This window comes from Tiliqua scincoides, chromosome 1 (genome assembly GCF_035046505.1).
Source record: "Tiliqua scincoides isolate rTilSci1 chromosome 1, rTilSci1.hap2, whole genome shotgun sequence".
Classification (NCBI taxonomy): domain Eukaryota; kingdom Metazoa; phylum Chordata; class Lepidosauria; order Squamata; family Scincidae; genus Tiliqua; species Tiliqua scincoides.
Window position 1 is genome coordinate 224,055,059 of NC_089821.1, and position 12,077 is coordinate 224,067,135.

General features: G+C 45.9%; 1 protein-coding gene across 2 annotated transcripts in view; it reads left to right on the forward strand.

Annotated features, from left to right (window-relative positions):
* The first annotated feature begins 497 nt into the window (after positions 1 to 497).
* CEP43 (centrosomal protein 43) overlaps positions 498 to 12,077 on the forward strand; it is a 35,807-nt gene continuing 24,227 nt past the window's right edge. For both annotated transcript variants that reach the window (XM_066611371.1, XM_066611372.1), the window contains exons 1-6: positions 498 to 590; positions 4,665 to 4,718; positions 5,750 to 5,804; positions 9,106 to 9,194; positions 11,136 to 11,273; positions 11,993 to 12,076. In XM_066611371.1, the coding sequence (XP_066467468.1) occupies positions 504 to 590; positions 4,665 to 4,718; positions 5,750 to 5,804; positions 9,106 to 9,194; positions 11,136 to 11,273; positions 11,993 to 12,076 (507 nt within the window). In that variant the 5' untranslated portion in view covers positions 498 to 503. The remainder of the gene's footprint in view (positions 591 to 4,664; positions 4,719 to 5,749; positions 5,805 to 9,105; positions 9,195 to 11,135; positions 11,274 to 11,992; position 12,077) is intronic.

Genomic DNA, 12,077 nt, shown 5'->3' on the forward strand with positions numbered 1-12,077 from the left:
GAAGTAAGAAGGTGTGGATAGGATTGCAGCCTAAACCCATAACAAAGTAGACAGAAGCTACAGCAATTCAAATCCTATAATGTTGTGTGGCTGAAGGCATGATGTGCACAGCCAACTACCCCAAGCAGTACTGAACAGCCCTCGCGTCTGATTCTGACCAGCAGCCCACTGCAGGGACTAAACGTTCTAAACAGCAAGGCTCTGCAGGGCTATTTCCTCTTTCTAAACCTCCCGCCTCCCGCGCTCCCTGGCCAATCACAGGGCGCTTCGCCAACGTTCGATTCGTATTCGCACATTCCACGCGCCTCGAAGCGCGCGTCAATGGGCGGCCCTGACTCCGCCTCCTTTTCCAAGTTGGGTAGCAACGAGGGCGGCCGGGCTGAGGGTTCGCGTGCTCTCGCCCCGCCCCCCGCGGCCAAGGCCCCGCCCCCTCGCGGAGTGACGAATGTGCGGCGCTCGACCGGGCGCGAGCTCAGTTTAGGCGGTTGTCAGGGAGAACTAAGATGGCGACGGCGACGGAGGAGGACACAGAGCTGAGGGATCTCCTCGTGCAGACGCTGGAGACCAGCGGGGTGCTCAATAAGATCAAGGTGAGCAGGGCGGTCCGAGGGCCTACGGAGCGGGGCGGGGGAGTCCGGAGGCGCTCTGGTGATGGGGGGAGTCGCGTGGCGCGGGGGTGCTGCTGCTACTGCTGCGGCCCTCCTGAGAGAGCGAGTGGCCCCCAACGCCTCTAACGGTCCCAACTGTCACTCCCTCCCTCAGGGCGGGGCAACCGCAGCTTCAGTGCCTCGCGCGCTCTCGAACTGGAAGCGCGCGAGTGGAGCCCTGGCGAGGGCGGGGGGGGGTGGCTGCTGGCAGTCGCTGGTGCCCAGGACGGGTGGGAAGATTTGCCTGCCTCCCCACCCACCACCTTTCCCTGCTCCCAATGAGTGGGGAGAAGTGAGACCGGGGGGGGGGGGTGACAGCCACAAAAGTTTTTGGAGCCCAGGTCTACTTGCCTGCACAGCATTGGCAGCTACACCAGTGGTTCCCAAACTGGTGGGTCGTGACGGGTGGCGTAGCTAAAGGGGGGCGGAGCAGCAGCACAGACCTGAGCACTGTGTTGCTGCCATTGCCCACCCTGCCCCTTAAGGGGCCAGGGAGAAGTGCTTCCCTGGCTGGTGGGTCGTGATGGGTGGCGTAGCTGGAGGGGGCGGAGCAGCTGGTCTGGCAGGGGGCCTCAGTGGGGCAGGCAAGCAGCCCCTCCCTTTGGAGCCATTCCCAACAGGAGGACAAAATGGAGCCGTACAGGAATGCCCCCTGCCGAGAATGACCCACCAGCCAGGGAAGCACTTCTCCCTGGCCCCTTAAGGGGCAGGGTGGGCAATGGCAGCAACACAGTGCTCAGGTCTGTGCTGCTGCTCCGCCCCCCTTTAGCTACGCCACCCGTCACGACCCACCAGTTTGGGAACCACTGGTGTAGCTGCCAATGCTGTGCAGGCAAGTAGACCTGGGCTCCAAAAACTTTTGTGGCTGTCACCCCCCCCCCCCAGTCTCACTTCTCCCCACTCATTGGGAGCAGGGAAAGGCGGTGGCGTGGGGTGGGTGGGGAGTAATAAATGATGTTCCCTCAAATTCCTGTGGCACACCTGTGGACCACTCATGGCACACATGTGTGCCATAGCACAGTGGTTGAAAATGGCTGGTCTACAGGCTTGTGGAGCACAGTGGAGGCACCCACAGGGCTTCCCACCCCTCCCCCCCAGATGCCATTGCTTCCTGTTGTGAGTCGAAACAACTCCTCTCTGGCTCAGGCTGTGGCGCAATCCTGGGAATTGCGTTGCTGCCATTCCCCCACCCCCACGAAGACTTTCTGTGGTCGCAAAGTCCTACTTGAACCACTGAGCAAGATACAGTAATACTGAAACTAAACATACTCCTAAATCTCACTGAAATCTTTTAAATATAGAAAACATTGCAGAAAATTAGCATCATTCCATTTAGACTTGCACTATTATAGAAAGTGTCCTGTATGTACAAAACATATTTCTGCAGCAGCTGTAGTCCTGCAGCTGTGTCCCTGAGTGCCTACACTTCTTCATGGTAAGTAGATCCACAGCCAAAGAGCTACTGTAGCAGGCCAGTTTCCTCCTGAATTTGACACTGTTAAGGAGTGTCATGTATGCATTTCTTGGCCTGGTGGACATGGCTTGCAGGTGCAACTACTGTCGCATGCCCTCAGTAGCATCCCCAGCATCCCATGTTGGAAGTGAGTCTGGGTGGGTTCAGAAAATGTAAGATTCCAGGAAATTTCTGGGTCCCTTCTTCTGGTTCCTGGGTCCCCTTTTTGACCCTGGGCCTGTGTACAAATTACCCCCTTACTCCTCTCTCATGGACCTGACAATCAAGGTAGTATGAATGTGCTTTATGGCATGTTTGTGACTCCCTGGAGACAGCACACATTCATTTAGCTGAACTGGTTAGGATTGTACTCTTAGTTGTGTAGGGAGAACAGTGACAAAGGTGTGTTCTGCACACAAAATAGAAAAATGAGTGAGAGGCTGAAGAAGACAATTTTTTGAACTTGGACAAGTTTGTGTCTGACTATGGAAATTAAAAGTTCCAACAGATGGAGCCTATAGAAAATGAGTCTGTCCTATAGATTTTTGTTGTCTTTAACTGCTTGTCTTGTTGAAAGCTCTAAACTGGCTGTTTCACAGGAGATGAGCAAATGACAACTCTGCTAAACAGTAATCGGGCTTAACTTCTCTGGTCCCAGTACAAACTTGGAACCTCTCCTCCCCCCCCCACTTGTTTTGTAGAATAAGTGTCCTCTAGGGTCCTTTGTTTATGATCCGCATAATCCTCATATCTCTTATTTGTCTTTCTAGACCAGCCATTTTCAACCTTTTTCAGCTCACGGCACACTGACAAGGCACTTAAGTTGTAAAGGCACATTTGTTCAATTGGACTTAGAAAAATGTGGTTAGGATTGCAGCCTAATACATTGAGGGCACAATCCTAACCAGGTCTACTCAGAAGTAAGTTCCATTTTGTTCAATGGGGCTTACTCTTAGGAAAGTGTGGTTATTCCACACCAGGCTTCACTGGGGTTGGGGGGGGGGAGAGAGAGAGAGAGAATGGGAGGCAACTGACTCTGGACTTTGGAAGGTGGGGAAGAGGGAGGGGAGGAGAGGAGAGGAGAGGGCAGAAAGTGAGGGGTTAACTGCAGTTATGAGGGGGGAATGTGTGTGCAGGAGGGGAGGAGGTGGGGTGGGGGAAGAGAAAAGCATCACTTGCCTGCTCATGTATTCAAGAAAGAGTGCAACCAAGCCTTGTACGGGTACTCAGAAGTAAGCCCCATTATAGTCAATGGGGCTTACTCCTAGGTAAGTGTGGACAGGGTTGTGGCCCAGCACCCTTACTGCCAAAGCTCTGCCAGTGGAGGAAATGCAGGCAGGGTCACTTTGGGGTGTTGCAGGCAAGGAAAAGGGTCTCTCAGGGATCCTTTTCCAGCCAGCTGCTTCTGGCTCCTATCAGCTTCTACCTTCAGGCTCGCCCTCACTCCCTCGTAGCTCTCACTGCTAGCCCCACATTCCTGCCTGCTAGGAGCTCTTTCAGGCTTCTCTCCCAATCAGCGAGTTCTGCGGGCTGCCCCTTTTTTTCCTGCTGCCGCAAGAGGCTCTAACTGGCCGCGAGGGGCTGCCACGAGAGGCTCCAACCGCGCGTAGCTGTTGCTGCCGCCACCGCCGCCACTGCTCCCTCCGCTGCTGCCGCCTCAGTCCTTGGCCCCGTGGCGCACCTGAGGCAGCTTCACAGCACACCAGTGTGCCGTGGCACAGTGGTTGAAAACCACTGTTCTAGACTGACACGGTAGTATGTATGTATATTTTTATACACAAGTGTCAGGCCACATAGACACTGTTCTCTGTTCCTGGGATCAAGTCAATCCTTTTTTGTACTCTGGAAGTCTAAGAAAATCGCTCTTACTCCTTACTTGATAGTGTTGGTAGAGTAACTTTCTCATCGGAGACTTGGATGTTGTCTGTAACATCTGTATACACAAAGTAATGTGACTAACACTATTTATAATAGACTTTTCCCCCTTATAGCAGTGTTCTTCAACCTTGGGATTGGGACTTCAGTGGGTTTGCAAAACCTAAGTTGTGGGGTTGTGGCTACTTGTGGGAATGAAAAAGGTTGAAGATCACTGGATAGAGCACCACCACGTAAAGGGGGGGCATCTGCTGTATCCTTTCATTGTGTCCCAATTCTGCTCAGATTCTTGGCAATTGTGCTAAAATAGCTTTCACTAATAATTTTTTTCCTGTTTTCTCTAATAAGAATATTTAGTTATAACAAAATATAGCATTATGGAAAGCATTATGGAGGCAGGGAGTGGAGGATAGGTTCGGGGGGGTGGAGGATCAGTGATGGGTCCCCAGTTTCATACCATATTTCATTCATTCATTCATTGGGATTGTGGTACAAAAAAAGGATGAAGACCCCTGCCTTATAAGATCAGAAATCTGTCACAGAAGTACAAGCTGGACAAGCAGGAGAAATATGAAAATCTCCATTGTGATGAGTTTAGCACTTTGGTGTACTCTTTGCCTTCGTATGTAGTGTTCCTATCATTTGAAGTGGCAAAATGGTATTAGCGTGTGCAAATACTATCTCTACAGGCAGAACTGCGAGCAGCAGTATTTCTGGCACTAGAAGAGCAAGAAAAAGTGGAGGTAAGGAGCTGAAATAAAGAGTTTCATATTATTGTAGGATTAGTTGCATCAATATCTTAGCTCTGGAGCAGCATTCTTAGTGGGTGCAATTGGAGATTCTTGAATCTAATCTGTTTTGAATCCAAATGCCACAGTGGGGTAAAACTTTTATGTTTATGTCATAAACTGGCATTTCAGGTTCTCAAGAACTCTTTTCCAGACTGGTTTTGTTTGAGCATCTCCAACAGCATAATGTAGTATATGTTTGTTTAGAAATAAATTCTACTGTGTTCAGTATGCTTTTCTCTTTGGGCAGTGTGTATGGAATTGCAACCTTAGCCTGTTTCAGCAGGCCTTTTGATGAGTGAGTTTTTGCTTGGTGGATATCTCTTTAAATTTAATATTGAAACATTGCTGCTTTAATAAATTCTTGTGCTTACGTTATCCTGTGAATTTTTTTAAAAATTGATTTTATATAAGCCATCTTGAGCTCTTTTTGAATGAATAGGTGGGTTAGACATTCCTCAAATAATTCTGACTAACTATTCAAATCTCCTCAAAGTAGACAACCTCGGCTGAGGAGCTTATTCTCATCCAAGCTCTAGGGTTAGGGCAGCATGCTGAAAGATGGGAGGAGGCATCACTGACTGCTTACTGCATAGCTGAGAATCCCAAGGGAAGCAGAATGTTTTCCCCAAAACTGAATATTATTTCATGAAACTGTAGCACGTCCTTCATGACAGAAGGAAGTTGGAATAGTTCAGTTTCATCCCACAAAGAAAAATGGTGCTACTGCTTTCATAAGGCTTTCACCTAAGGCATTCCATAAGCTTGCTTTCAGAACCACTATTTCTGAAGAATATACAGCAGCACAAAAACTGGATAGAGTGTTTCATATTGTGGTAGCATGTGTCATTGGGACAGCTTTAGCATAAGGATGCACAGGTTAAACATCTTAGAACTATCAGTAGCTGCCCTCTGTTTCTAAACCCTGAACAATTATATTAATTTGGAGTGAAGGAAAATCTAATTTTTCTCTCATTTTTTGGCAGAATAAAACTCCTCTGATAAATGAAAGCTTGAAAAAGTTTTTAAATACAAAAGATGGTAAGCTTTGTCTCTGTTTGTTAAAGATACAAGATCTTTACTCAGTGTGTGGTTGCTCTGTGGAACTCCTTGCCGCAGGATGTGGTGATGGCATCTGGCCTAGATACCTTTAAAAGGGGATTGGACAGGTTTCTGGAGGAAAAATCCATTACGGGTTACAAGACATGATGTCTATGTGCAACCTCCTGATTTTAGAAATGGGCTATATCAGATGCAAGGGAGGGCACCAGGATGCAGGTCTCTTGTTATCTGGTGTACTCCCTGGGGCATTTGGTGGGCCGCTGTGAGATAAAGGAAGCTGGACTAGATGGGCCTATGGCCTGATCCAGTGGGGCTGTTCTTATGTTCTTATGTTTCCTAAATAACTGATGGTAGCATTGTGAAGGAGACTCAGAGCCCAATCCTATGCCTGTCTGCACAGAAGTATGTCCCATTATAGCCAAAGGGGCTTATTCCCAGGGAAGTGTGGATTGGATTGCAGCCTCAGTGAGAACTTATGAGATCCAGTGGATAAAAAGCAGTTTTTGGACCTTGGCAGAAGTAAGACTTTCATTTCCTAGGATCCATCGTTTGTTCTTGGGCAAATCACTCTCTTCATATGAAAATTGGAATAATAGTAACATCGTTTCAGTGGCTTTGTTGTAAAGACTAACATATAAAATACTTGGAAGACTAAGGGCACAGTCCTAACCAATATTCCAGGACTGACCTAGCCACAATGCAGGCCCATGGTAAGGTAACAAACATGCCCTTACCTTGAGGAGGCCCCCCCCTTGACTAGCTCTCACTGCAGGATACAGTGCACACCACATTTGCACAGTTATGTCAATGCTGGAAAGTTGGTTAGGATTGCCCCCTAAAATTTCTTAAATCATTGCGTTAAGTTTTCTGCTTAAGTACAGGTTAGGTTCCAATAGTTTGTACTGAAATTGAAACATATTTACATTGACACATCTGGTTCTTGCGAGTCCAGCACTGTTGTATCTGTATGAAAGCCCTACTGAAGGACATACTGTGTCTGTGTGACAGTGCCAGTTCATCTGTGTGTAACTTTAATTTGGTAAACCAGTTAAACAACCAGCCAAACAAGCCAGCAAAAACAACCAAGATAAAGTTCAAAACCTTTGGTTAGAAATCAGTAATCAAATTTCAGTGAGTACAAGTCTGAATTTCATATTATAGTATAGAGCAGTGATTCCCAAACAGGTGGTCACAATCCACCAGGAGAACCAGAAAAGGGCCATTCCCCTTTAAGGGAATGGCCCAGAAATCGGCAGTAACGGATCACCACAATTGTGCTGCTGCTGGGCAGGGAGTGTTTTTTTTTAAGCCCTGGCTCACTATGGCTCTCTGGAGTTTCTGGGGAGCTTCTGCTCCTCCCTTGCAGCCCTACCTGAGGCTTGGAAATGTTGTAAAAAGAAAAAAACCGACCTTTTTCAGGACAAAAACCAGAAGTGACTCTTTTTTCTTCTTTTTACAACATTTTGAAGCTTCAGGTAGGGCTGCAAGGGAGGAGCAGAGGCTCCCCAGAAACTCCAGAGAGCCATAGTGAGCCAGGGCTTAAAAAAAAACATTCCCTGCCTGACAACAGTGCGATTGTGGTGGTCATGTTGCTCCCCCCTCCCCCGCCCATGCAAAGACTTACAGGGTTTCCAAAGTCAGAGTAGGACTTTGTGAACCACTGGTATCTAGGCTTTATATATTTTAAAATATACTCTCCAGTCTTCCTCAAGTATATTCTGCTTCTTCCCTTTCCATCTAACTCTGACCTTATAGACATTGACAAAGATCTACAACTGTTGTCTTAATAACAACTGTTGTGGTTATCAAGAATATTTATATACCACTTTTCAACAAAAATGTGCACAAAGCAATTTACAAACCAGATAAATAAATTGTTCCCTCTCCCAAAAGGGCTCACAATCCATAAAGCTGCAGAAGAAGAGCCAGCAAACAACTGATGGAAAAGACACTGTGCTGAAGTAGAAGAGAGATTATTACTCTCCCCCTGCTAAATATAAGAAGAGCGCCATTTGGAAAAGTGTCTCTATGCTCAGTTAGCAGGGTTTAGTATGGGTTTAATGAGAAGGTTTGTTTATTTCAAAGCCAGTCACCTGATTAATTCACACTGTTTCAATCAGTGTAAAAGTCACTGATCTTTTTTATGTTTTCCTCCACCCATTTTAGTTGAGTCTCCATCTCCTTCCCAACCCTGAAATGTAATATCACTAGCTATTGCCCATCCTTTCTTCATTCTACTTTAAAATCATTGTGTAGTCATGATTAGGGCTGCTTGCATTTCATCTGAGTTTCCTGTTTGCATTACTTTTTAAATGTGGCCTGTACTTCCTCATGAACTCCTTAATAGGCAGACATTTAAAGGACTAGTTCATTAAGGCGTTCAGGTCACTGCATGTAGAATTGTTTATGTATCAACATAATGTTAATCCCCCAACATACACACTGGTTCCATTCCTGAGAACTGTCCAGAAGCTGGAATACACGCAGGTTGAAATAATTGGCTCTTGCCAACACAGCACTAGCACATCTGTGCAAAGAATCATAACAGATGGACTGCACTTGTGTGAAATGCAGCTGTTTGTAACTCCGATGTCTATAACTCGGGTACCTGGTATAACTCTATCCCTTCATAGTTGTAAAAATACACAATATTTATGAACAACTTTTGGAGTGGTCAAAGCACTTTATATATAGAGTACCTTTGGGGAGGAAGGCGGGGTAAAAAATAAAGTATAATAATAATAATAATAATAATAATATATTGCTCTTGCTGGGTAACTGTACAGGTTAGAAGATCAAGTATTATTCCCATGTTGCAGATGTAGGGTGTGGGTGAGAGAATAGGCATTTGCCTAAGACCACCTAGAAAGTTCATGGCAGATGTAAGATTTAAAACTAGAAGCTTTACTGTTCACAACTCAGTCTCCTAGACACTAAGCTGCACCAGCTAAGGATTATAAAAAAATAAGATGATTGTATAATTTAAATAACTTTGTCATATGCTATGAAAGTCATACAGCTGGATGCCCAGCTGTAGGGTGTTGCTAAAGTTCATTAATGGTGCTTTAAAAATGCACTTCATATAATGTAAAACAATCTGTTTTGGAACCTGAATTTTAAAATCGTCCTTTTATTTTGTCACATTAGTTTTGTCTCATAGTAATGCTATAAACTGTTTCAACCCAAAATATATTTAGCTGGCAAAATTACACCTTGTTAATGCAGTATAAGATATAGGAGAGTTGAATATAGTACACTTCTCTTAAATTTTTTTTCTTAGGTCGGCTGGTTGCTGGTCTTGTTGCTGAATTTCTTCAGTTCTTCAATCTTGATTTTACTTTGGCTGTCTTTCAGCCTGAATCTAGTACAGTAAGCATACTTCATTTTTATTTCAGACATTTAACATTGGATGTTGTATTAGTTTATTAGAACCAATAGAAAAAAAACTTGCTTTTTGTTTAACCCAGCTGCTAATGCATATGTTTCATATTATCATTACCCTGAGGGTATTATTGTAAAGGGGTGTATGTGTTCGTTATTGAAAATATCTGTATCCTGCCTTACCTTTCCTGCTAAGGAGGCACTAAAGGCAGCTCACAACCAGCTGTGGACCTCCGCAGCCCCGCACCCGGGGTAAAGCTCCGCGATGACACCCCATGCTGGCTATTGCTGCCCCCCCACATAGAAATCATCCCCCCCCCTCGCCTGAGGCTCAGGGAGCCTCACACAACCTCCAGCTGCATCAGGAAAATCTCTGTGAGGTTTAAATTGTGCTTCCGGAAAACCAGAAGCACAGTTTCTGCCCCATCGGGAGCCTCAGAGAGGCTTCAGCGGGATCCTAGCAGCTGGTGCCTGGGGCTTTTGCCGCAGAGAAGTTTGTGGGAGGTATGCAACTGCTCACAACATATCTGTTTATAGTTTTATACCATTCCTCTTCATCCAAATAATCTGGGTGGGAGACTTACAATAGTAATAAAAAACATTTTGGGTGCTATTCATTTCTCTGTGTGAAGCTTCCAATTACTTCTTTAATCTGGGGGCTACTGGCAGTTAAGCAGGGAGAAGATGGTTGTGAGTTCCTTGTAGCTGTTCCATTCCCTGGCCGATGGTAGGGGCCATGTTGATCCTCCCCATGCCATCACGTTCATCCTGGGAGACAGGTGGTGCAACCTCCCAAGGGACCCAGTCCTTGGGCAGTTAAATTCTCTGTTTCCCTGGCGCTGTGCGTTACAGCAGTACCAAAATGGCCGCTACTGTGTCCTGCAGGGCCAGAGCAGCCACTGGAGATCTTCCCAAGGTAAGGAAACATTGGTGAGGAAACCTTACCCTGTGTAGACCTCCAGTGGCCCTGATGGGACTAATCAGATACGCGCCAGCTACTTAGCTGGTGCAGAACCTAGGAGACCCATAACAGGTTTTGTAGCTCAGGAGAGGGGACAGGTTTTGGTGGCAGCCTATGCTAGTATCTCCCCCCCCCTTCATCCTGGGCCCAATTCATGCTCTGACCTGCCTTCCTCCCCCACCCTGAAGAGCCTTCTCACCAGCTGGCAGGGACACATACCAGCCTGCACTCTTCTCCAGCATCCTGCCAGTGCAGAGGCCCAGTGCTGAGTGGTCTCTCTGCCAGTGCCGCATATTATCAACCAGTGGCGAAGAGCCTTAATGGCACTTGCATGACAGCCATTGCTGGGGCAGTGCATGGGCCACCTGCACTACCCTGGCATAGGATTGGGCCCTTAGTGTTCACACCCATATTAGTCTACATGGCAAGAAGGTTATGGCCAAGTGTTTCAGTGGCTGTTCCCATGTACCATGATGTCATTGTGGGTGATGGCTTTTTGTTTTCTTTATTTTGCTTTCTGGTTCTCTTGCTCTTAGACACAACTGACAGTATCTAATCTTTTAGTATCAAACTAAAACACTAGGAAACTCTTTGTATAGAAACAGTTTGCAGGCAAGCAAAAAGCTTGAGCTCATATGAATTGTATTTGGAGCTAAGGACTTGCAAAATTCAGCAGCATCTTTACTGATACAGTTGGTAGCAGAAAATTATAAGGAATCAGTTATAAAAGTCAAATGATTAGAATAATGGCAGCTTGAAAGGAGAAATATATTACATAGGGTTGTGAGTATGTAAGGTAGGGGGAGTTTTTTTCTTTTTGTACTGCTTGGAGCAGATAGCTTGGATGCCTATGCACACTTGGGTCAAAATATTTGTCAGCTATTTTGCTAGTAATCTTTAAGAGAGAGCAGTTTAATAGTATTTATTGTGTTATTGACTTGTAGTGCATATTTTTATACCGTATATAGTTAAATGGACTTGAGGCTCGAGAGAACTTAGCTCAAGATTTGGGAATTATAGAAGCTGAAGCTACAGTTGATGGGCCGTTACTACTGGAAGTGGTCAGAAGATGTCAGCAGAAGAAAGAAGTTTCTAACACTGCAGAAGTAAGGATTATTAAAATGCATACTATTTTAATTATCTTAACCATTTTTCTCGATGTGTGTAATTTAAATAGACTTTTGGAGGGCAGTTTTTGAAAAATAATGGTTTCTGTTAGTGTTTTTACATTGCTACATTTGGAGGGAAGGCATTTGCATTTACATTAGGGCTCAATTCTAATGACCACTTGGGCTGGCACAGGTTCCTTGCGCCAGCCCAAGAATATTGCAAAAGTGCCATAAAGCACTTTGCACCACTTGGACAGGAGTTAGGCTGGCATACAGACATGCACTGGCCTCCCCGCACTGCTGCGGGCCCCGGAAGATGGATGAGTTGCGCCGGCTGAGTTTGTCCAGCACAGGGGTCTGGCAGGGTGTGGGGAGGGCAGGGAGGAGGTGGGAGGGAGGCATTCCAAGGCAGGGGGCAGGTGGTTGGCATTTCCCAGAGTGGGTGGGGATCAGGAGGTGGGGCAGGACCTGGTCCCAGCTGCTGCATTCTACTCGGATCTGTGCTGGCCTTCCTGTTCCAGTGCAAGTTAGGATTGGGCTGTTACACTTTTAGGTGTTGAACCTTTGAGATTGAGTCTTTTCTCTCTTTTACCTTACACTATGTAAAGTACCATGCAGACAAATAATGCTCTATAAACATTAATAATGCATTTAGGTGTTTTGTATTCTAATGAAATTTTACAATGTGTGTCTTCCTTAATGGCATTTTCATTTAGGTAGCACCAGTGATAACTGATAGTATACTTTCTCCTCCAAAAACATTAGATGGAAGATGTAACATACACCCATCGCCAAGTAAGG